The sequence below is a fragment of the Lissotriton vulgaris genome, chromosome 2_1 (assembly GCF_964263255.1).
Source record: "Lissotriton vulgaris chromosome 2_1, aLisVul1.2, whole genome shotgun sequence".
In the NCBI taxonomy this organism is placed as follows: Eukaryota; Metazoa; Chordata; class Amphibia; order Caudata; family Salamandridae; genus Lissotriton; species Lissotriton vulgaris.
Window position 1 is genome coordinate 1,856,481,838 of NC_141687.1, and position 25,650 is coordinate 1,856,507,487.

General features: G+C 46.2%; 1 protein-coding gene across 1 annotated transcript in view; it reads left to right on the top strand.

The window, feature by feature from the left end:
* The window catches only part of CILP (cartilage intermediate layer protein), a 92,853-nt gene that overhangs the window by 37,015 nt on the left and 30,188 nt on the right, over nt 1–25,650 (top strand). Inside the window, exon 4 of the mRNA XM_086958032.1 lies at nt 4,322–4,516. Coding sequence (XP_086814158.1) covers nt 4,322–4,516 — 195 coding nt within the window. The remainder of the gene's footprint in view (nt 1–4,321; nt 4,517–25,650) is intronic.

Genomic DNA, 25,650 nt, shown 5'->3' on the forward strand with positions numbered 1-25,650 from the left:
TCACACATGACATCACTGGAAGTGACCTCACTGGAATTGACATCACAAGAAGTGACATCAGATATTAAGACCTCACATATGTTTTTCAGGTATATCTTAAGTCCATCAGCGCATTATGAGATTTAACAATTGAGATTTTGCGTTGGGGCTGTGCTACAAAGTGGCCTAACCCCAATGCAAAATCTATATTTTTTTTTAAACCCTGCCACAAAGAAATTGGCAACAAGTAGAAACATGGCAGTAAATCTGTATTGCTTAATTGGTTGCAAAGTCTGCATTTTAAAATATTTTATTGGGTTAAGGCATCTGCTGCAAAGGTGTAGAGTAAATCTCAGGGAATAATAATAATGGTAAGATAACTTTGGAGGTTAAAGCACACGTGACTCCTATACCTTGTAACCCTCATTGTCTCATGTAACACATATTTACATTGATTTACACATGTACATGATTTATTATCAATGTATAATGCGCATGCTACATAAAGTGCTCTGACACCATGCACTGGGATGAGTAGCGCTAAAAAAAAAAAAAAATAGTGCTATTTACATTGTTTTTTTGTGTAAATACTGGGTCAGACCAACACATCTGACATTCTTACATTGTAAGTACTTATATACAGGGCCGGACTGGGAACCAGAACCGGCCCTGGCAAAGTGCTCGGCCGCCCCCCCCCCCACCCTCCGGGAGGAGGGGTTGGGGAGGGGGGTGACCGCGCTCTGTGCCAGGGCCGGTTTTCGGCCGTTTTTTAGGTCTCGCGACCTATCGATGCGCGCAAGCGCATCGAGCGTAGCGAGAATTCATGTGGCAAAAACATCTTCAAACCAAAGGGCTTTCAGCCCCGCGGTTTTCATGCAGTGCCCGTGTACATGCACGCGCATCGCATCCAAGCCCAGCCCAGTCCTCCCCTAGCAGCACTCCTCCCACGCCAGCAACTCCCCCCTCCCACACCAGCACCTCCCCTCTCTCGCATTCGCGCCATCCGGCTTCTCCTCCCCTAGCAGCACTCCTCCCACACCAGCATCTCCCCCCTCCCACACCAGCACCTCCCCTCTCTCGCATTCACGCCCACCCACCAGGCTCTCCCGCCCCCATCAGGCTTCCCTCCCAATCCGCCTGCCTCCCCTCGCGCATTCACGCTCCCCCATCAGGCTCTCCCGCCCCCATCCGGCTTCCCTCGTAATCTGCCTGCCTCCCCTCGCTCGCATTCCCGACCCAGGCTCTCCCGCCATGGAAAATAAAACCTGTAAACTTTTTTGCACCTCCCCTCTCTCTCCACTAATTATTCACTGCTGGCCGGCCCATCTAGTTTTGCACGGCTTTCCTTTTCCGCTTGATTGCCTACACAGCCCACCGAGTTCCATGTCTCTTCTTGTTAGGGTTTGCTGCAAAGCATGGCTTTACATCGCTCTCCATCAGAGCCTCCTCTCCGCCCCCTTCCCTGCTGCTGCTCGCATCGCACTCCCTCCTCCCCCCTCCCTTTTCATCCGCTTTAATCAGGCTCATCTGCTGCTGCCATTCTCCCCTCCCTTCTCGTTGTATTTCCTTCTCGTATTTTCTTGAGAGCGAGGTCGCACTGCTTTCCACAGCTGTGTTTCTTCCTGCGTGCAGACTACGCTTCTATTCATACCTATCAACAGCGTGAGGACGCGCTGCAATCCTCATTGTAGCGTTTTTTTCTTGTTTCCTTTGGACGCGCAGCCAATTCACTTTCGTTCAATGCGAGGTCGCGTTGATTCCCTTCACACTGCTGTCGCCAGTTCAGGACGCGTTACTTTCCCCCACCTATTTTGACTTCCCAGAAGGGCATGAAGTGCTGAGTCCGCCTCTTTATTTCATGTCGTTTTTGCTGGCAGTAAAGTTCTGTTGGAGCACCGGAGCGCTCAAAATTCCTATGACTTTATACCGCGAATTCAGTTTTACACTAGTCCCAGGATCTGCTGGTGTTTATTTCACTATTTTAAGATCTGCACATTGGAGAATGAGCTGACGTATGCTCTAGGATTGTTTTCATTTTTTGATCTCGCAAGTGGCCCACCATGTACAATATACAGATATATTTGTAAATCATGTGTTATGTGTAACAATAGTAGAACAGTTCTTTCAAGAAAAATGCAGTCTGTGATAGCTGCAACGCACTCGAGAACGAGTATTCCCAGATTGTTATAATGTTTGGCTTTTGTAAATCTTGCATCTGTGTTTTCTCTGCTGTCACTTCAGCTCACCAGGCTGCACCCCCTCACCCCTCGATCGCCAATGTCACTCCCACCCTTCCTTTGATCTCGCCCAGAGTTCTTAAAGGCTAATGGCCCTCCCCCTCACCCAGCACAGAGCGTGCATCGTTTGTTGACTCTCCCAATTTGTCTTACTGCCTCGCGTTCTTTCTCCCTTTCGCTCTAATAGTCTATGCTGGTGGGAATTATTTAAGGATTTCAGCAGTGAAAAAACGGGTCTAGTGTTTTGTGAGCATCACTGTTTGAGCATAATTGGGTATAGTACTTGAGGAGGGTGCTCTATTCACATCTTATATCTGTTAATTCCAGGGTGCACCCTTGCAGCCAAAGGGTTGTTGGCGTGTACGTTTAGTCACACCATTGGTATTCATGTGTTTATGTACCCTGTTCGTAATTCTCGGAGCTGCCCAACAAGAACTGTAGAGTTCACTTTCAAACACTCAAAGTCACAGCCTTACATCCTGCTTTACGTGATTCATTATTTTACATTGCAGGGCTTCTATGGTCGTGGTTGCGTTGCTCTCCATCAGAGCCTCCTCTCCGCCCCTTCCCTGCTGCTGCTCGCATCGCACTCCCTCCTCCCCCTCCCTTTTCATCAGCTTTAATCAGGCTCATCTGCTGCTGCCATTCCCCCCCTCCCTTCTCGCCCACTCCTTCTTGTTTAAACTTTTGTACCGCTCTGATTAAACTGAGGCATCCTAAAAGACACCCAAAAGAACAGTCGGAGAGCACACGGAATGAAATGCAGAGTTGACGAGCGGGTGGCACTGTTTAATTATCAAACTTATTTACGACTGTCCTGGGAAAGGTAAAATAAAAAGCACATGCATGTTTGCAGATTAAGGACAAAAAAACGGAATTCTCCATGAAAATAACCTCGAATATGACTTCACTTATGTATTGCCCATGGTGGACTCGGAAGCATTTAATTAATACAAATAAAAACAAGATCCAAAGGTTATTTGTTTTAATCCTACAACCTTTTTTTCATATGGTACGTAACGTTTCCTCATGAAATCACAAACATTCCGTCACCAATGGCGGGCTGTGCGTCAGGTGTAGGCCTCTGCGGTGAGTGCCACAGCTCTGGGTAATGTGCCCGGTCCTCTACAGACAGACAAGTGCTGTTCACGGAGCTCGAGATCTCGGCGACCAGTAAACAGTGCGGCACTTGTACAGACCCTTATAGTCTTGTGAGCCGCAGCTCTCTGCCAATTACGAATTGACTTTGTTATATCAATAGCACCAGCAATAACAAGCACTGGCGTTGCCAATAGGTCTCGCAGCAGGAAAGTTGGAGCTATTACAATTGCAAATAACAATGCCTTTTATTTTTGTTTTCATTTTAAAAACATAAAGGGCTTTGTCATTTACAAAACCAATAGCTCCAACTTTCCTACTGCGAGACCTATTGGCAACGCCAGTGCTTGTTGTTACAGGGCCGTTTTTGCAGCATAGCTGCAAAAACGGCCCTGTAACATAAAACGGCCCCCAGGGGCCCAAAACCGGCCCCCAACCATGCGGCCCACCGGGGGATTTCCTGGTGCCCGCAACGGCCAGTCCGGGCCTGCTTATATACAGGGACTGAACAAAGCCAAAAGGATTTCTCTCTTCAGTACCTGTGAAGAGATAACAAGCTGTGTGTTTTTGTTCCTCCTCTGTTGCATTTCATTTAAGTGTGAGCTTCCAGGCTGCATCCAATCAGGGTACTGGATTAAAAGGAGGCCTGATGGGCCTTTTACTTCCGCCTTCATTTTTGGCCCAGCTGGAGGTGAAAATATAAATGTCCCCCTCGCTGCCTGCACATTGCTGCTGGGGATGGAAACCAGACAACGTACAGGCGCTGCTGAATGTGTCCCGGTGTCTGACAATTACACTGGTACAAGTTCAGCAAGTATCAGTGGGGCCCAACTTCTTGGCAAGGAGGACGGTGTCTTCCCTGTGTAAATATTTGATGGACGCCGTGTACCCGCGTGTACCCCCGACTTATGCCCTGATTCCTTTATTGAGTGAACACTTGTAGGCCGCCCCTTCACACCCCACTTCCTTTCTCTCGAGATCCCTGCCCTAATGTTACTGTATTTCAGGTTCAGCGCCTGCAGACACGAAAGCGGACTGGGCTCCGTGGTCCTCCTGGAGCGAGTGTCCGGTAAAGTGTGGAGAAGCTGGTGTCCAAACCCGCACCAGGACCTGCCTGGCAGCGGCAGGAAGTCAGCCGGAAGCCCATTGCAATGGGCCAAGCGTGGAGGGTCGTCTCTGCGAGGGAGTCTCCTGTCAAGCAGGTACTACGCCCCACCAGGAGAAACCACACAGTGCTGTGGCTGCCCTCAGACAAAAAGTATATCTTTATGGTTCATGTAGTCCTTTAATTTCAAACCTATTATCGTTTACTCTCCATTCGAACAATCTTACACAGAGCTATTCCTTCAAGCTGAGCAAAGGACCATGACTTTAATATAAAAGTGCAGGTTTCAATGTATGTGAATATGACCTGTAAATCAGTTTGGCAGCTTAGTGTCTGGTATGAGATGCATAAACTGTGCACACTCTTGCCATCTAGCGGTTCTGTCAGAAAAGTATGCTTCTTTTTTAACTAAAGTTTGAAATGTGGGAGTAGATCTTGAGTCTCTGCTTGTGATGAGATTCCCCACTAGAGGTCACATTTTCCCCCTCCAATAAGAGGTGCATACGCAAATTTGAGCCCTCCAAAAAATAATATCAACTTAAAGCAGCCTTGGCTTGGGAACTGAAGCTATTGAACCTATTACTTACTGGTAATATTCATTACTCTGAAACAAGCCCCCCTCTTTTCAGTCATAACTACTGAGGTGGATCTGTCCCAGACAGCCCTCTTACATGCCAATAAGACTATGCCCTCCCACTGACCCAGCCTACTTTTGCAAGCAATACTTATGGGATGTCTTATACGGGAGGGAGGGTGTGGATACTGACTAGGGTGAGCAGCACTTGATTCAGATTAATGACGGTTGCCTGTAAGTAAAAGGTTTATTATTTCCTCCTCAACACTCTTCATTTTCTAGTCATTTATTTATTCACTTGTTTTTGTTTTTTACATGCATACAAATGACTTAATTGCAGCTCACCTGTACCAAACTGCAATAAGTCATCCTTATTAGCTGTAACCTTTGTGACACAAAGTGTTAGGCATGTGCCAAGTGGCAGCTCTACATATCTCCTGCAGGGAAACCCCAGCTATACTCTGCCCAGGAAGTGGAGACTGACTTGGTAAAGTGGCCTAGTAAATTGTCTGGAACTACAATTCTGGCTAAAATAGAAGTATGTGAGATAGCCCGCTTGAACCATCTACTCAGGGGTGCTGTTGTGACTTTCCTCCCCTTTTTCGCAGCACCGCAGCACAGATCGAGCATTAGAGTAACAAAAGTATTTTGTTCTTTGTAAATAGATCACCAATGCCATTTTATTTGTTTAATGATGGAGGAATCATAGTTGCTGAATCATTCTCAAGTATAAGAAGCACAATTTCATGTGAACAAGTAAAATGTTATTGGACCATAGGGCTATACTTAGGAACAAATCTCAAGATATTTACCAGAAGGAATTTTAGATAAGGATAACTGATCACCAAAGAGAACCCAGTTTGCCTAATCTTTTAGAAATGTTATGGTCATCAAAAAAAGGAATTTTGCTGAAAATCATCAAATATCTCCTGTATCCAATAGTTCAACTTGTTGCTCCCGTAAATCCTTAAGTACAAAAGACAAATCCTTGTTAGCAGTTGGAGTATTAACTATTGCCTGTTTTAATCTGAAGTTCTTCAGAAGTTGAAAGTTAGCGAAATTACTTGGAATATTCTCAGATGCCTCTCTGAAACCTCTAATTGTCACCCATTGGGGCAACAAAACAGAGGGGGGTAAACCCAATGAGGAAGCATGCATTAAAACGCATGAATATCAGGAACTGGTTGTATGACTTCATTTGAAAACTCTTATCTTGGCAACACATCTCAAAAATTCTCCAATGCTTTGAATAAGTTGTACGCATTGATGGCTTTCAACAAGCCTAAATGGAAGTTGCAACTTCCTGAGAGCAACCTGTCTGCTGGAGGGATAGCATTCCAGTTTCTATGCTGTGAGACTCAGAGCTTTCAGTTGTCTCAAGGTCAAGGTAGGAAACTGAAGGTGAAGGGAATGTAAAGGGAGTTGAAGAAAATGTCCTTTCACCAACTGATAGTGGAAACCACAGATGAGAACAATCTTGCTCCGTATCTTTTGTGAGATACGGAGCAAGAAGGAGAGGTATGGGGGACAATTTAAACAGTGTCCCTGGCAGCCATGGGATCAGCATCACAGCCACCGCCAAAATATTCTGGGTTGCCCAGAAGAGCATTGTTCAAAGAGGCAAATAAATCAAGCCATGGCTTCTGAACGTTTCCACTATCACCTGAAATTAATGAGGGCTTAAGTGAAATGGAAATGATCTTGGAAGATTGCAAATAAGCCGGTCCGCTTGAATGATCTGCACACAAAAGATATATGTTACTCTCAGAGTAAACAGGTGATTTTTTGCCCATGAAAATACCTCTATGGCAGTTCTTGGCAGGGTCATGTTTCTTGCATCCCCTTACCTGCACAAATAGGACTTTGCTATATGATTACCTGTCCTGATCAATACAGCAGAATTTTCTAGACTAGGTGCAAATGTCTGGAGAGTATGCCATACAGCCATCAACACCCTCCAGTTGGAGGAGTACGATAGCTCCACTACATACCATTCCCCATTCTCTTCCTTCCCTTCGAGAGTTGCTCTCCACCTAAATGAGCTTACATCTTATGTTACTACCAGAGGGTTTGGATATTTGAAAATATTTCCCTTTTTGAGGTTTGATTCATCTAGCCACTAGTGAAGGTGGTATCTTATTTCCTCCAATACTGGGATTAGTATCTTGTACTCCTGTGCTACCGGCAACTAATGATCCAACAGGTGATACGTTGTTGGTTGAAGAAGTTGACTTGCCTAAGGACCCACAGATGTTGTTGCCGACATTAGATCCTGGATCTGTAACAAATGCCTGGCTATCACATTCCGTAAGGATAGTATTTTGTAACACTTCCTTCTGTAAAGATTGAATTGTGATTTCTGGAAGGAACATTTGCCTCTCCTGGGTGTCTTTGGGTGTCCCAATTAATGTTTTGTCAGCTCCAAAAGAAGATTGGACATCTGAAACATTATGATGAACTACATGTTCTAGGCAGAAATATATACTTCCATCACAATGGACTCCACCTTCAAAAAAGAAGTCAGTCATCAAGGTATGGAAATGAGTGTATACCCTGTACTTGCATGGATGCTACAATTGGTGCCAGTACCTTTGTAAACACATGTAGTGACGATGCCAGTCTGAAAGGGAGCACTCTGTACTGAAATAGCTGCTCCTGGATCACAAATCTAAGATATTGCTAACTGTTCACTCTTATCGGCACATGGAAATATGTCTTCTCTAAATCCAAGGTCGTAAATAAGCCACCTTTGACAATGTTGGAATTACCATCTTAAGTGTCAACATCCTGAAGGAAGTGTAACAGACAAATTTGTTGAGCTATTTTAGGGCCAGAATTGGCCTCTACTTTCTCCCTGGTTTTCGGTACCAAATATATCATTGAATGTACACCACATCTTCTCTACCAATGCCCTACCAGGACTATGGCACCATTCTGTAACAAAGTTTGCACTCCCAAAATTATTGCTTGTCTTTTGGTTGGAATTCTGGGAATCGGAGTGGAGCAGAACTGACGGTCTCGAGGGCAACCTGAAAACTCTGGAGCATACCCATTTCTTATGATATCTAGAACCCATTGAAATTTTGTCATGCAGTACTCATTCAGGATAATACGTTTAGTGAAGATTTATATATTTGCTAATTATCAACCTTTGGTTTGGATTTGGAGAAGAAGGCGGTATTGACCTCATACACTGCCTCAAAAGGGAAATTCCTTGTTCTATAGTATTTTAAAAGGCAAAATATTTAATTGCGGGTGGGCCAGCATGGCAGAAGTGAGCTAAGCGCACTCCATCCAGCCTCTTCTTATCCTTCAACTATCCTGCCTCTCCAACAAGGTCCCTGAGCCATCCCACTACTGTCGCCTGCTGAGAGCTGCTACCGGAGCCGGCTTGGGAGCCGTAGACAACGAGGGGGCAGGGGTGCTGTGATTGGCAGCGAAGGAGGCCTACCTGCAATGAGGATCTATCCCAAGCCGCAGGGTAGCGTGGATTTCTTGCTGCCTTGCCCGGCCGCGGCAGCTGGGGGGTATGCTCAGCTCGGACTGCCACACCAATAGCCTGTGTGGAGCCGGCCTCTTGTGGGATAAGCTTTTCATCGGCGGCCTGATCGGGTCACGGACGGAGCAGCGCCGGTGGCTGGAGCTCACTGAGCAGCCGGCGGCCATCTTAGAGCTGCGGCGTCCTTCCGGCAGTGCTCGGTGTGTTTCCTGGCAGTGAGGGGGCCCCGGGACTTTTGAAGCTCTGCCACCTTGAGAGCCCAGCACGTGAGTACGGCCGAGCGGCCAGGGTCAGTGGCCTGGTGGTGGCCAGCTCGTTCTGCCTCCTTGTCTCTCCCGAACCCTCCTTACACCTCAGCCAAGTGTGTTGCCCTATCGGGGGTTCCGTGGTCTTGTCGGGCCACACGGGGGACGGCCTCTGCTCCCGCTATTGTTTGGGGGTCAGTTTTAAGTGACATTGTGCCGGAGGAGGACCTCAAGTGGCAGGCCACCACTATTCTTGCCACCTTGCCTTTCCTTCCTCCCCACCCGTCTCCATCTGGGTGTGTGAGCCTATTGGGAGACTGGTGGTCTTGTCGGGCCATGTAGGGGGAATGCCTGTGCCCCTGCAGCAGCACCTGGATCCATCATGGGTGTAAGGGTTTTGGTCCTGAGATGTACGGGGTCTGGGAGGAGTCGCGGGTGCTACGGTGGCTGAGCCGAGTCGCGTTGGGGAGTATCGCTGGGGGCAGCGCCCCTGACCATATAGACGCCGACGAGAGTTGGATTCCGTCGCTCGTGGGAGTGGCGGCCTGACGCTCGAAGGAGCAGCTGCCTATTCACCGCCTGAGGGCTCCTTGGCTGGGGTTGGTGGCAGGGACTGGGCCACTATGACCAGGGATAAGCCTGGCAAATTCACAGGTCAGGGGGCTCATCGGTTCCGCCCGGTGGGCCTCAAAATGCTGTGCTGGACAACGCGGCCCTCCTGGCCACCATTACCAAGTCCAGGGACGCCCTAGATGGCAAGATTGGAGCGGTTGGCTCCGATGTAATGCTCCTGCGCCAGGACCTGAGAAAAGCGGTTGCCCGAATTACAGAGACGAAGACGAGGATTTTGGGCGTGGAAGATGTGGTCCCTACGCTGCAACAGAAGGTAACATCTCTCGAGACCACGAACGGGGTCTGGCATCAAGAGTGGAAGATGCGGAAGGGAGGGCGCGACACAACAATCTGCGATTTGTAGGTTTTCCTGAGGATTGCAAAAAGGGGAATATGGAGCGCTTTCCTAAGGAATGGCTGGAGGTTAGGCTTTCCCCTGGGGAACTTTCGACCTGCTTCATAGTGCAGCGTGCACACATAGGGCTTTGATGCCTGCCCGCGGCCTGTCATCGCCAAGCTCCTCAACTATCATGACAGGGACACTATCATGAAACACGCCCGAGCTAGGGAACTGCTGCTCTTCAACAGCTCATGCATCTTAATCTTTCCGGAGTACACCAAGTTAGTACAACAGCGACGGCAGTCATTCCTGACCGCTAAGGCCTGCCTTCGTGAGCTCAAACTCCCTTATGCTTTGCTTTATCCAGCCAGGCTGCATGTGGTATACCGGTCCCACACCCACTTCTTTGACACACCGGTTGAGGTGTTCAATTGGATGGATGAAACTGTCCGGCTCCCCCGGGAAGAGAATCTGACTCCTCTTCGGGCGGGCCTGCCAGGAGTCATCGTGGGCGGAGGGGGAGAGGGGGAAGGTGCTCCAAACCCAGGCGCTGCTCGCAGTCTGCGGGGGCCGGGGCCCGGGAGGGGTCTGTCTCTCTGTCACATGTTTCGGCGGATTGACATCAGGTTGACCAGGCTATTATTTGAACTTGAATATTCTTCATAGACCAGAGAAGCAAGTCCGATGGCCGATCTCTCTGTGGGGCTCCACAGAAGGAGAGGAGGCCAATTGACAATTGGCTGTGTTTTGGGGATCCATTGGTGGGTGAGGGGTGGGACCTCCTGTTGGGGTCAGCCTGCTCTGCCTGCCGCAACAGGTACATCATTGTTTTGGAGGTAAAGGGTGGGGAGGTGTGTTGTTGGGTTGTGTTTCTGGGGAAGGGTTTGTAGGGTTGTTGCACTGTCTACCTAGGTTCTAGACTCTTTTCTAGTATGCGGAGGATTCTTGATGCTTCCACTGTACTGTATGGGGCCTGCAGGGAGTAGGGATGCCTGTTAGTGTACAGGAGGCCCCTGGCCTCATTAGAGTTCTTAGTTGGAACGTGAGGGGGCACCTGACAGGATCAAAAGAAGGCCTATTCTAACATCGGGCAAGCATGCCAGCGCAGATGTATTGTATTGTTACAGGAGACTCACCTCATGGGGACTAAGGCTCTATGCTTTCAGTGGTTTGGATTTACTCAGGTCTTTCATTCTGGGTTCGTGACGGGTTCCAGGGTGGTTGCTATTTTGATACACCGGAGGGTAGCGTATACACATGTGAAGGCCTGAGGGGACCTTCAGGGCAGGTATATGTTTGTGCAGGGCATTGTGGATGGTGAGATCTTGGTCCTGGGGAGTGTCTACGCCCCCGCCTCTTTCCTGGCGTGCCGGAGAAAATGATGACCCTCTGGGTGGATATACCGGAGGGACTAGCGGTTGTTGGAGGGGATTGGAATGATGTGATGGATGTGGTCAGAGACAGGTGGAGATCCGGGGGGATATCAGATTGCCGCCACCCCACAAAACTATACTCCTTAGTGATGAGTTTGGATTGGGTTGACCCCTGTTGCAAGATTCATGGTAGTACCCAGGGCTAACCATATCTCTCGTCAGTCCATAGTTCCTTTTCCTACCTGGATTATCTGTTTGTTCCAAGGGTTTTTGATAAAATGGTGACGGCGGCAGACATTCTCCCGCGGGGACTCTCCGATCACTCACCGGTGACACGTACTATACAAGAGGGTGGGCGGTGGGCCGTTCCGCTGGAACCTTCAGAAGGAGGATTATAGAGACTGAATGGAAGAAGCTATTGATCAATATCTAGATATCAATTGGGCTCGGTCTCTGAGGCAGGGACTCTTTGGGAGGCCGTGAAGCCCACTATTCGGGGGGTAGACATCTCATTTTGTGCTGCGGCCCAACGCTTACGTAGAGAGACCCTGGTCCAGGCGGAAGCTACCATTCTGGAGTTGGAGGCACATGGCAGGGAAGAGGGGGGGCGATCCGCTCGACATCAGTTACTTCTAGCGCAGCCGGGATATTCTCGTATTCTCTTAGATGAGGCTCACCAGGCTTGGCTGGCTACTCGCAGTATACTCGCAGTAGGGTCTACCAGTGGGGCGTCAAATCTAGCAATTTGTTGCATCAGCTGTATAAGGGATCGATTCGCCCCCAGGCTCTCCCGGGTGTCATGGGATCGGATGGACTACCTCTGTCTGGCGCGCCGGATATTGCACGTAGCTTTGTAGAATATTATGCTCAGCTATATACCCCTGGGGGGGTCCTGGGGGAGTTAAAGTTGGGCAAGGCCCCTGGCCCTAATGGGTTTCTGTCAGAATTTTTTAAGAAATATTTCTCGCAGCTGGGGCCCCACTACCGCAAGGTGGCAGAGGAGGCCAGGGACCGGGGCTGTCTGCCCAGGGACTCGAGGCATGCAGAGATTGTGGTCTTCCATAAGCCCGGTAGACCGCCGGAATACCACGGCTCTTATCGCCCTATTTCCCTCCTGAACGTTGAGGCCAAGATATTGGCTAAGGCATTGGCGAACTGCCTCCGCCCTCATATTGCTCTACTTGTGCATCCGGACCAGGCTGGGTTCATGCCCCAGCGTGCAACTCGTCATAATATCAGACGGGCCCAGGTGGCGGTCACGGCGGTCCAGGATTGGGAGAACGGGCAGCTCTTCTGCTGGCGGACATGGATAGGGCATTCAATTCCCTGAGTTGGGTCTATTTATTTGCGCTCCTGCGACGGCTGAATCTCGGACCGCATTTCTTGTCCTATCTAACTCTGTTATACACTGATTTAACGGCATCAGTGCGTGTTACGGGCTTCATTTCTTCAGGCTTTCCTAATGGTCAGGGCACTAGGCAGGGATGCCCGCTTTCTCAGTATCTTTTTGCTTTAGCAATGGAACGCCTTGCTGCCTGGGTGCGAATGGATGCTCAGGTATCCGGCTGTGAGTGGGCACAGGGGCTCTCTGATCGCATCGCCCTTTATGCGGACGATGTATTGTTTTTTCTTACTAACTTGGAATGCACGGGCCCCAGATTGATGTGTATCGTGCAGATCTTTGGGGAAACATTGGGTCTATATATGAAACCTCGGAAGCCCACCCTGTGGGTATTGGGGGGTCGAGGTGCACCTTGTAATTGGGCATCGTCGGTTCATGGGGGCATGAAATATATGGGGGTGTATCTATCTGATACTCCCGCCACGGCTTGGGAGCGCAATCTTACACCCATATGGGAGCGTGTGCTTGAGGATATTAAGACCTGGTCCCATATGCCCTGTCCATCTTTGAACGATCAGACATTTTTAAGATGGAGTCGCTCCCGCGACTGTTGTATCAATTACAAAATCATCCATACCGGATTCCTCCGCAAGGTTTCACCAGGTGAACTCTGCCTCAGGTCAGTTTTTTTGGGGTGGGGGAGCAGTGAGGGTAGCGATACAGAGATGCTTCTTAGCTACGTTTTGTGGGGGTTGGCAACCTCAGACATCTGGTCTTATTATGTTGCATCACATTTACCGGTCTTAAATGAGTGGTGGTATGGGGACAGAACTGATCCAGCCTACGCCGTGGAGCAGCGTTGCATGGGCGACCAGTCCCTAAACGCTCTACTTTATTCTGCTCCATTGAGGCGTTCCCTGCCGTCTGCCACACAGATTGTGCTTCAGCTTTGGAGGCAGGCTTTGCGGAGGACGGGTTGGTGGAATAGACTGACTCGAGAGACCCCACTTTGGCACAATGGCTGCTTCCCCCAGTTGCTGAATCTCTCTGGGTTTCGTGACTGGGATAACATTGGGATTTCCACTCTGGGAAACGTCATGCGGGGCACATATTTAAAATCCTTTCAAGATATCCAGAAGGAATTCCAGATGCCGAAGACCCAATTCTTCAAATATTTACAATTTAGGCATGCTATTTCCCACAGCTTGGAGGGCCTGGACTCATTACCGGAGTTAAGCCCTGTAGAGGCTAAGGTATTTATTGGGAGACCTCCTAGACCATAAGATCTCTAAAATGTATCAATCTCTGGATACACACTGTTCTCCCTCCTTGCAGTGTCTGCAAGAGGCCTGGGAGGGGAATGTAGGTCAGATGGAGGAAGAGGACTGGACGGAAGCTTTGGCCTCCCCGCGTGGGGCGGCTATTGCGGTGAGCCTGCCGCTTACTCAATTTAAATATCTCCATAGGGTCTATCTTACCATGGTTAGACTCTGGAGGGCGGGCTTGGTGGCTTCCCTGATGTGTCTTCATTGTGGGCACGAGGAGGGGACCCTGCTACGCACTATTTGGCACTGCACATCACTTGCACGATTCTGGAGGGCGGCCTTGGCCTGCCTCTCCGAAGTCTTGGGGTGGGAGCTCCCTAACTTCCCGAAACTTGTCCTCCTCCATGCGATGGAAGGGATCGGGGGCAACATATATAAGCGGCACCTTATGCTCCTAGGCTTTACCTTAGCGAAGAGAGATATAGCTAGAGCCTGGAAGGCAGTGTTTGCACCCTTGGTCTCGACCTGGAAAAAAGGTCTGGGCTTCAGTTTGGGCCTCGAGATTCCCATTTGTGAAGCTAGAGGGTGCCCCCGTAAGCATTATAAGATCTGGAGGCGTTGGGCAGATTATCGATGCTTGGAATTTGAGCCGCCGTGGGAGGACAGGAGCCGGGACCCGAGGTGACCTGTGGGCCTCCCCTGTTTTCTACATTCTCTTATGGGTTGCTCTTACTTACACAGCAGGATCCGATATCTTGGGCACTGGGCTTTTATGTAGAGCAATGGCAGTTTGGTTTAGAGATATGCTGTTCTGAAATCAGGAGACGGTGCACTGGGGGGTGGGAAGGGCGGGGGTATTGCCTTTTATATTCTCCTGTTTCAATTTAGTAAAATGATCAAAGTCAATTTCTTTTGTATCGTACATGCGGCAGCTGTCTCTGGAATTCAGTGGTCTGCATCATATGTGTTCTTTTGACAACGAAAATTTGTTTTAAAAAAAATGTAATTGCTGTAGGGGATCAGAATGGATAAAGCAGTTTCCTCAATTCAGCTGACATGTTCACTATTTTATCAAGTTGAGCATTAAACAATGTATCACAGTTTAACAGGATAAGGTGAATTAATAATCACTGTGATTTCTCCACTTTCCAGAGCTTAAGCCGCAATATCATCCTGCCGGCTACTGGTACTCCAGCTGACATTGTGGCTGTTCATAAAGAGTCAAAAGTGGTGTCACATCAAAACTGGGTTCAAATTTCCACCTTATCCAGAACTTCAGTGGGATTTTTCCTCTCCTATAAACAATCAAATAACCCTTGAAAGCCCTAACATCGCTTTTGAGGCATATATGTGGGCTCTCAGAGTGTAATGTGTTGTTGAATTTCCCCTTTTAAAAGAACTTTCGTGCTTCCTGTCCATCATAATTCTTCTCATCTGGCTGCGGTTTGTTAGTTCTCTTACATGTGCTGTAACCTTCAATAACTGCCTCCCAAGGATGTATTTTACTACTGGACTTCTATCCAGATCTTCATCTGCATCCATACATTGTCTCTCATCAGGAGGTTGCACCAATGCTGTATTCACCACTTCTTTAATCAGAGATTCCAGCACTGATCTTGTTATCAAAACCACTGCCTCCCTTTTGGGAGCTCTTTCTATGCTCTATGTCGCCAGGAACTAAATCCATTATTGAGCAAGCAGGCACAGAATAACCAGGCCAAAGTAGGAGCAAAAGCCACTTTATTAGGACAGGAACACAGACTGTGAACTTTTTAATTTTACAAAGATTTTATCAAAACCTCTCCTCACTAATGCAATGATTTTCCTGATCCTCCCCACCCTTAACACCTTGGCTGCTAGGTGTTTTCCCCTCCTATGCTGACTTATTGTCATTATCATTGTTTTATGACGAGCTCAGCTCGTCATCAGCACAGCTCAACCGTGCATCATGACGAGCTGAGCTCGTCATAAGCATCGAAAGGGTTAAACCTCCCCCAATAGTAAATAGTCCCCAAGCCATCATTCAAAGATTCATTCCTCGCAATCCCCTTTTCTTCCATTAGCTTTACTTCACACGTGACCCAACATCACTCCCCTGTATTCTCTCTGCCATGACTGCCCTGCAAGGCCCCAAACCCTTCTGGCATGTCGGAAGCTCCTCCATTTTTGCCACCAGGAACAAAGAGTGTTTCATGCTCCCCCCCCACGCTGTTCTTTCTTTCAGGATATCAGTCAGAAAAACAATTATTGGCTGTCACCACTCCAGCCTTCTTCATTCCACCTTGGCACACAACAGCAAAGTTGGCTGTCACCATAATAGTCTTTTTATCGCCTTACTCATCATCGCCAACACAATGACTAACCTGAAGTATACTTCATGCCCCATAAAGAAGAGATGAACTCCACCCTGCCTAAAGAACATGGAATCTTTTTTCTTGATATGCCTGTGTCCTAGCCAACCCACTCTCTTCGCCTTACAGAATCTCTCTATTCACCTTCATACTTGCTTTCTCAACTGCTGATTATTTCAAAGCCCCACGCCACACCCTTCTTGGTACCAATGCTGTCCTGAAACCATGAGTACCCAACCACGACCTACCAATCAAATCCAAAGCCTTCTTCATTTTAGTAACCCGAAGCCCACAACCAAAATATCTGGACATGGTTCTCTGACAGCAAATCTGGTAAAGAGGGCAGAATTTGGCCCTACTTCATAATACCCATCCAGCACCATTAATTATTTATCGCATCAAATACCCAAATTCTATTCACAAGGTTTCTTCTCGGTTTGCTTTGCTGCCCACTTAATGAATGAATGACCCACAATCCAAATTGGAAACGCCACCAGGGTCGGTCCACCACGCAATGTAAAATAAAAGAAAAACATTAATATAGCCTTATAGCCTGCCTGAGCTGAAGGTGAGGGACTTTAAGAAGGAACTGGACTTAAATAGCCATCTTAGCCCTGCTACGTAGGGCTATAAGGCTATTAGAACATTCTGCCACAAGAGGGCAGAATGTTCTAGAAAATAAAACAAAGGCTTCTTGAAGCTCGAGGGGATTTAAATCCCTCGAGCTCCGAGAGGCCTTTGAAAAACATTGGAATGTTGCTCTGCGGGCCTTTACCGGCCCGTAGAAGCATATAGCACCCCATTGTCTACAATGGAGCTCCCAACATTCCAAAGTTCTAATAAACAGTAAACATACAAGTTATCCAAAGGGCTGTTGTAACTTAAGCAGCAATCCGAAGACTATGTGCCTAATTTTCTCACCTCCCGTAATGAACCTGGTGGACTCTTACTCTTACGCTGCACTGATCATGAAAGAATGGGTACCAAAATATTATGGAATGTCCCCTCTTTGGACTTGTATCGTCCTCATGACCAACAGGACTTGTGCTGCAACCAGTCTGGACCCATCTGTATGTAGAAAGACTAGCTCACCCTTTGCCCCCCCTGCTGCCATAAAATCCTGCCAGGCTTCCACCGGGCACACTCAGCCCCCAATCCTATAGAACAATATCTGTGTCCCTTTACCAGCCTGGTCCATTTTGGAATTCACCACAAAAATCCTCACTGAATTTTCAGACGAATCAATGTTCTCAACTCTTGAGCCTCCTTCCTTGCCTCTACCTAGTAGCTCCAACAATCATAAAATCTCCAAAAAATAACCAAGACATGCATAACATGAACAATAAACTTTCAGTAGGGGAATAACAAAACCTTGAAAGTCCTTTTACCAACAACACCATCTTTTCCATGGACACTGGTTTGCTCCTAAACTGATCTCTCTTCAATTCTGTAGAACCATCTTGTTAAAATTCTCTTACACATCTCACCTGCTAAGGGTTCATACCCCAGGATTTTTTTTCCCATAAAAGCATATTCCTGCTCGTATTCCTTATATTGTGGTGGTTGATACACTACTGTCAATGTCACCCATATTGAACCTCACCACGTCCTCTTGCCTCTTTGCATCTTGGTTCCTGCAAATTGCACCATTTGCTAAAACCTCTTCCCACGCAGGCCTGGAATTTTCCACCAATTTAATAATCGTCAATCTGTTACATCATAAACCTCTTTTGGTACCTGAGTTTTCTTCAAATCTTCTTTGGGCAGGAAACCACTGAATCTCTGCCACTGTGAACGAGACAACGTGTGTGTCTGTGATGTGATTGTCCACCACTGACACCTGTTTGGCTCTAAAGACAATGTTATATATGAGGCAGCCTAACATAAATCTCTGCAGTAGCTTCAACTGCATGTTGTCCTTTGCTTTTTTGTTTTCTGGCCATTCACCAAATCCACTACTGTTCTATTCTCCACATGAAAATTCCCTGTTTTATTTGCTAAAGTATGTCAACAAACTGCTAGCATCAACTGCAAAGGGAAGAACTAAACACAAATGGATGCTTCTACCCCCTCTTTTCCATTTCAGAGGCCACTATTCTGCACACCACCGATCCTTCCAGGAAAGACCAAAACCTTCTGATCCTACTGCATCTGAGTAGATTTGAATAAATCATAGAAAGCCATCATCCACTGACCACATTGTAACACCACTAAAACCTTTGATAAACATCAGCCAGACGTCAAAATCGGCCCTCAATGCACCTGAAACCTGAACTCTATGATGTGGCAACTTCGCACCTGCCATTGCAAAACTAAGTCTGCTGCAAAATGCCCTGTCTGCTCTCACTTAAATGCAAAGTTGGGATGACTCAGCAATTGTTGAAGCTGACCGTGTTGGAGTTTGTGAGCTTTAATGGCGTTCTCCAGCAACGCCACTATTTCTTGCACTTTCTGACAAGGCAACCTAGCTCGTATCCTGATGGTATCCGTTTCATTGCCGAAAAAGACTGAACAGAGACTTGGTCCATCAGTCTTCTCTGGTGCCAAAGGAACTCCCATCTCATCTGCCAAATTCTGAAAGCTCTGCAATGAGGCTTGGCATGCATTATTACCACTTGCCTCAACAAACAAAAAGTTGTCCAAATAATGAGTGAGTAGCGCATGAACTGACTGAACATAAAGCACCTCTGTAGGAATGTACTGAAGGTTTCAAATAATTTGCAAGATATAGTACAGCCCATCGGCAGCACTTTATTCACATACAACTGGTTCTCAAATTGAATGCCTAATAGAGAAAAATTGTTTGGGTGAACAGGGAGAAGGCGAAGCGCAATCCTTATATTGCATTTTGCCAGTACGGCACCAGGGCCCACCTTAGACACCAAGGCCAAAGCTTCGTCCAAGGAGGCACATTGTACTGCTGTATCCTCCCGAGTGATTAAATCATTGACAGATGACCCTTCACGCCAAGACAAATGATGAATCAACTAGAATTCGCCTGCATTTTTCTTAGATCACCCTCAAATGGAAAACCATAAAGTCTGGCAATAGCCATGATGTAAATGGGCCTGCCATCCTCCCTTCCATGACTTCCTTGTTTAGCTTCTGTCTCACTCTTTATGGGGGTTCCTTAGCAACACTGCTTAATTTGTAAATAAGTATGTGCCAGGGCCCTTGTGAGGAGACCACAGCAGCTTGAACCACTCGTTGTGTTACTAATGACAATTCCAACTTTTTATACATAAAAAAAATTGTAATGACCGTCACCCTAGCTATTTTTCTCACTTTGGGTGGCAGATATTAGTCATTTTAATTTATATAGAATTGTTAAAAAAACTGTTGTTATGTTCATCACAAAATTGGAAAACAATGCCACCATATGGCTGACTGTCATGAGTCCCAGTGTTGACAATTACATGCCGGTGCCGAGCACTGGAAACCACCAGCTCAAACTAAGCACTGCTTAGCAGACTTCACATTTTTAACAAACTGTCTAAGTCTGGGACCTTGATATTGTAGCCGAAAACCTGTCTCAAACCCCCATTTCAAAATCAGTGCTTCTTCTCTATTGGCTTAAAACAACAGCCACAGATTAATGATCTCAATTTTAATTGGTGTAAAACCCTTTGTTCCCAGGTGGGTAGGATCCCCTGCCTTGTCCACTGCTGCTGAAATCGCCTGCTCCCTGAAACATTGTAAGACTGAATGCCACACTTTGTACACTTTGCTTATATTTGCATGGGTTCCTTGGGCAAAAGCCTCTGCTGAAGCTCCAGCACGCCCCTGGATTTGAATGTTTACCTCTGCCCGAGTTCCCCAGCCCTCCCGAGGTATGTTGCCCCTGAAAGGGCCGATACTTACTGCTAAACTACTTGCTGTGTGTAATGAGGGAGGTGGTCTTTGTAGATACATCCATTGGACCCATAGTTCATTATCTATCTCCCCCCAAAGCTCGTCTGGTTTTCGAACAATCCTTGCCCTGAATTCTTCATCATAATGCTGCCAGGCAAACTCCAGAAAATCCATGAGTGTTTCTGCGAATTGTGGCCAAATATTTGAATATTGACACTGATCCCTCTGGAAATTTCTTGCAATAGACGCTGGCAGAAATTAGGAAAGCCAATGTTCGTGTGTCAATTGTCTTACGCACCCGTGGTGTCTTAGAAAATTCCCTCTCTTCTTCCATGGATTCCTCCTTTGACTGTAATTCTGTGTGTAATTATTTAAATACATCCGTAAATTCCCCTTTCCAAATTTGTTCTTTTGTTACATTAGATGAATGCGTCCCCACAGTCATTGACTATCTGTTGTATTTCTCTTTCTCTGTGTGCACCTCGCCTGACATACAGTGGCTTTCCTGGTAGAATTCCTAGGGGATTCTAGCTGGAATGCTAGACAGAGAATACCGTTGCCGACAGCTGGCTGGCAGTTCCCTCCTTGCTTACTACACCATTACCTGAAAGTAAATAAATGTCCTTATTTCACTTACATGGTTATCATCAACTTTTCACTGTCAATGATGAGACTATGCAGCAGCAGGGAGGAGAGCATCCGGGCAGAGCCAGCAATGTCGGACCTGTTTAGCAGTAAGCCAGCAGTGTCGGAGTTGTTCAGCGGCTGCGGTGGCGGCGATACCTGCTGGGAATAGCTGTGCAGATATATTTATTGCAGAATTTGGTTGTCTACAGCTCTGGTATGGCCATAACTCGAGCGCGAGCTTGCTCCATGGTGAAGTGCCTCGTTGAGGCCGTGTCGCTGCTAGATGCGTCACCTAGCAACGGCCGTGAAATCAACAGGTACATTTGCGCTTTGGTGAAGCAGTGTAGGATCTGATGTGCCCCGAGCACCGAATAATAATGAAAGTGAACAAGGAATCCTATGGAAGTGGGTGTAATCCAGCAACCCCTGCTTTGCTGCTGGCAAACATTGTGCCAAAAAACACTGAAGCCTACAGCTTATGCCAATTAAAGAACCAATTCACCACAGCAAATATAAATAAGAGAAACGTATAATTAACCTGCTGGAGGCACACTCACTCCAGAGAAACAGGTTAATTAAAGGAAAGAAAATAATAAATATATACATTAAATATATACTTATATATATTTTCTCCACATGAAATAAATGGTTGCACCAACAGTGCTTTTGAACTCACCAAGAGAGCCAGTTGTAGCATAGGATGATTGGAAGGAAGGTTTCCAGAACTACGTAGAAGAAGTGGGAGGTGGTGTTTTTACTGCTTCATGCAAATTATTTATGCTCAAGCACTGTCTGGATACTAAAGGACAACGTATATTGAAACATCTTTCTCCGTGGCCTGTAAAAGATGATTATGATTCGGAAGGAGATTCCTAAGAGATAGCAGAGTTGTAATTGGATCACAATTTTGGAAAAAGAAACAGTGAGATAGTAGGGAGGTTTACGTTCTTGAAAAGAACTCAACAACCTAAGGAGCCAGTTTCATGGCTGCTCTACAATCATTAGTGTCCACTTGTACTTACAAGAGTTTTCTAGATGACATGCTAAGGGAGCAACTCATGCAAAAACTGTCTGACAAGAGGATTCAGCAGAAGCTTTTAAATACGGAAGGGTTAACTCTACAAAAGGTCATTGATATTGCCAAAAGGACAGAGTACACCAAAGAAGGACTAAAAGAGATGGCGACAGGTGACTCCAAGAAAGTGGAAACATCTATGGAATTGCATGCAAAACGTCAGGAGAGAAAAAAGATATAACAGTTTCCTCTAGAAAATATAACCGTGAATTGAAGGAACACTGTTTATTACAAGTGTGGCTTGAAAGGTCATATTGCTACTAACGTGTTGTCCTGCAGTGGATCAAGTGTGCAGGAAATGTAAAATGAAGGGGCACTTGGCAAGAGTTTGTAAAGGGAGAGATAACTTGGCAATGAATAATCCAAACATAAGGGATCTGTCAATAATTTGGATGAGGAGGAAGGCACAAAAGAGTTTCTGTTACATGTGGGGGAGGTCAGGACATCCAACAACAGAAATCACCCATTTTTAACATTAAGATTGATGGAGTAGAAGTGCATCTTAAGGCTGACTCTAGGGCAGGTTACACGTTGATTGCGAAGGGGCAACTTGGCATGTTTCCAGGTCACATGTTGTGTACTCCAGACAAAAAATTGGTGGCTTATGGAAACACCCCAAGTGATCTGATGAGGTATATTAAAGGGTAATTGGAATTTTAGGGTATCAAAACTAACTCCAAAGTATATATTGCCAGAGAAGATTCCTGTTTTTGGGATGGCCTCAGCAGAGTGATCTGCTAATCAAAATGGATCCCAACCATCCGGACCAGATTGTAAATGCTAGGCCAGGTATGAACAGAATAGACAAAAAGACATGAGTTGACAAATTTACAGAGGTCTTCGAGAAAGATTTGGGTTTACTAAAGGGGTTTGAACATAAAATTGTTTCAAAGCATGGAGTGTGTCCCAGAGCACATACGCAGCAAACTGTGCCTGTGGTGTTGAGAGAGCCTTTGTGGAATGAACTCAAAAGATTGTGTAAGGAAGGGATTATTGAAGAGGTCAAGGGCTCTGAATGGTTAGCCCCTGTGGTTTTGGCAAGGAAAGTAAATAGGGATCTACAGCTATGTGTGGATCCCCGTGATCTCAAAAAAGCCATTTGGGTGAATCATCACCCTCTGCCAAACATTGGTAATATACTGTCGACATTCAATTGGGTGAAAACATTTTCCACATTGAATTTGCCATGCTAGGAATAAGGACCAACTACGTTCTTTCCTGGGTTTGGTCGAGTAGTATTCTCGTTTTGTCCAGATGTTCTCGGACAGAACCAAAAACGTGCAGTAGTGGATGGTACAGAATGTTAAGTTCAAGTGGAGTGTAGAATACTAAATGTAGTTTATGCTGCTGAAAAAGTGTAAAGCTTTGGCTCTGGCTTTAAAACCTTTTGACATGCACAACAAAAACATAATTTGTACTGATGCTAGTTGAGGTGGGTTGTGGGGCAGTTTTAATACAGGATGTGGATGGTAAAGAGGTGGACAATGTATACACTTCACAACCTATAAGGGGGGCAGAGCTATCATACTCTGCGATTAAAAAATAAGGATTGGCTTGCCGGTGGGGAGTAAATCACTTCAGGAAGTTTGTGTGGAATACAGATTTCATAATTCGTACTGATCATTGCCCGCTGGTAGAGTTTTCACCAGAAAGGGGACATGCCAAGCTTCAACTAGAATTATATGATGGGTTTTAAAAATGTTGGAGTTTACTTTCAGAATAGAGTATGGTAGTGGGAATAATAATGTGGTGGCAGACTGCCTGTCAAGATTACCAGTTGACAATCCTGGTGAGGTAGGTGAAAGTGAGAAGGAGTAGATGGTAGCAGGAGTAACTGTGCTCAGGGAGGGACGAATATCTTATGGATAGTTGATACATGCGGTTAAGGAAGATGGCATATTACAGGAGGTCAAAGATTACATGTCAGGAGGATGGTCAGCGAATGTGAGGTCATCAGATGGAGTGAAATTCTTCTGGCATGTGAGTGTGGAGTTAGCTGTGGTCAGGGAGGTGATTTTGAGAGGAGATTTATTAGTTGTGCCGGAAGCATTAAGGAGCAATATACTCAAGTTAGCGCATGAAGGTCACACTGACATGAGTGCTACCAAGAGTAGAATAAGGATGAAATATTGGTGGTAAGGGTTAGATAAATATGTGGAGAGAGCAGTTAGTGACTATATGCAGTGTGCCTGGAGTGATAAATCCCAAAGAATGGTGGATGCCCCAAGGAAAAAGATTGAGTTAGATAGTTCTGGCCCTTAAAGAGTGCTCGGTACATATTCCAAGTATGCTTTAGTTGTCATCGACTATGATTCAAGATGACAAGAAGTCAAATTTATTGATCAAATGACCACGTGGGATGTTGTAGGGTTTTTGAAAAAGTTATAAGACAAGGAGTGAATACCAGAATGCGTGGTTACTGACAATGGGGTACAGTTTGTCTCCCATGAAATAAGGGACTTTTTAAAAATCAAGGGTATGGAATACATAAGGTCTTCGGTGTATTACCCCCAGAGTAATGGTCTTCTTGAGAGGTGGAACAGACCTCTTAAGGAGGATTTACAATTGGCGTTGTCACAGTAATCAGTGGAGATGCACTGTAAGGAAATTGATGTGGTAGTACTGCACCACACCTAACAGTATCAGGGGAAAATAACCTTTTAAAGTTATGTGAGGAAGGAAAGCAAGAGATGTGATATCCAAGACAGTGGAAAAGGGAAGTTCTGCTGATGGGTTGTTGGGTGTATTGACAGGTATCAGTCAGAACTCTGTGGCAAGAGAATGGGTGCCAGTGAAGAGAGGACGGAAGGACAAGGGTTTGGCAAAATGTTCAGATTTATTACAGGTAAAGAAAGTGTATCTCTAGACGGTATTGTTGCATGATGGTAATGTGTGGAATTACAGGAAAGTCGTGAAGGTGGCTGCCTTTTTGTTGAGAGAAAAAGTGGTCAGTGGAAGAATAGTTAAAACTGAAGGCATTGAGAATGGGAAAGACAGCAGGGGTCATGAGAGGGCCCGGCGAGCACCGGTCTGGCATGATGATTATGTGGTGGGTAACCACTTGATAGTCTGATTTATTTTTTATTTTTCTTTGGATTGAGATCATTTATTGTGGGATTGTGTTTTCAGGTAACCTAGCATTGGTATAGTATGTTTTTCTTCTTTTGCTTAGTTGTACATTTAAGTGTGATATAGTCTTTGATATTTGTTTGGCCGCATGGTTTTATATATGTGTATGTATGGATGGAAATGTGTTGTAATTCTCTTACTCAGTGCATGCCTCGCCTGACATGCACTTGCGTCCAGATAGAATTTCATGGGGATTCTAGCTAGAACGCCTGACTCAGATTACGGTTGCTGGTAGCTGGCTGGCAGCTCCCTTCTTGTTTATTGCACCTTTAACTAAAAGTAAATAAATATCGCCACTTGTCCAAAGAACCCCAGGGGCTGACATCTTCTGGATGCCATCCCCAGGAAACCCCATTTTACAAATGAAGGAAATGTTGCCAGCAAGGCAGTCTGCAGCCTATGAGCTACTGCTCTCGGCATGTTATAAAGGGTGACCAAAAATCTGTCTCACGAGTGCTAATTAACTAAAACTAGACTCCTCTAGCTGTTTGCTTTTATCTCCATGTGCACTTAATTTGATTGGCACGCAGAGACCAGGATTCTAACATGGTTGCGCTCTCACACTGCATGAAGCCCACTGCCTACAACTAGCTCCATGCCCAAGCCAAGCCCATGTTCGGCGAGGGTAAAAGACTGTATGTATGTATGTATGTGTGTTCTTATATAGCGCTCGATTTTACCCTTGGGCATCTCGGCGCTTGCCTTGGTGAAATGATGATGAATCCAAGGATGGTTAAGGTAGAAGTTGTTTAATCGAAGAGCACAGTACAAGTAATCCAGCATAGATCAGCATCAATGGATAACTGACTCTTACAAAGGATGCACATCAAGATGACATATGTAACATTCCATATTCAGCAATGACATAAGAAAGAATGTGTGTGATTAAAGGAGCAGTACAGAAGTAAGCAACACAACACATCCCCCTATCTAATAATAAAAAGAAA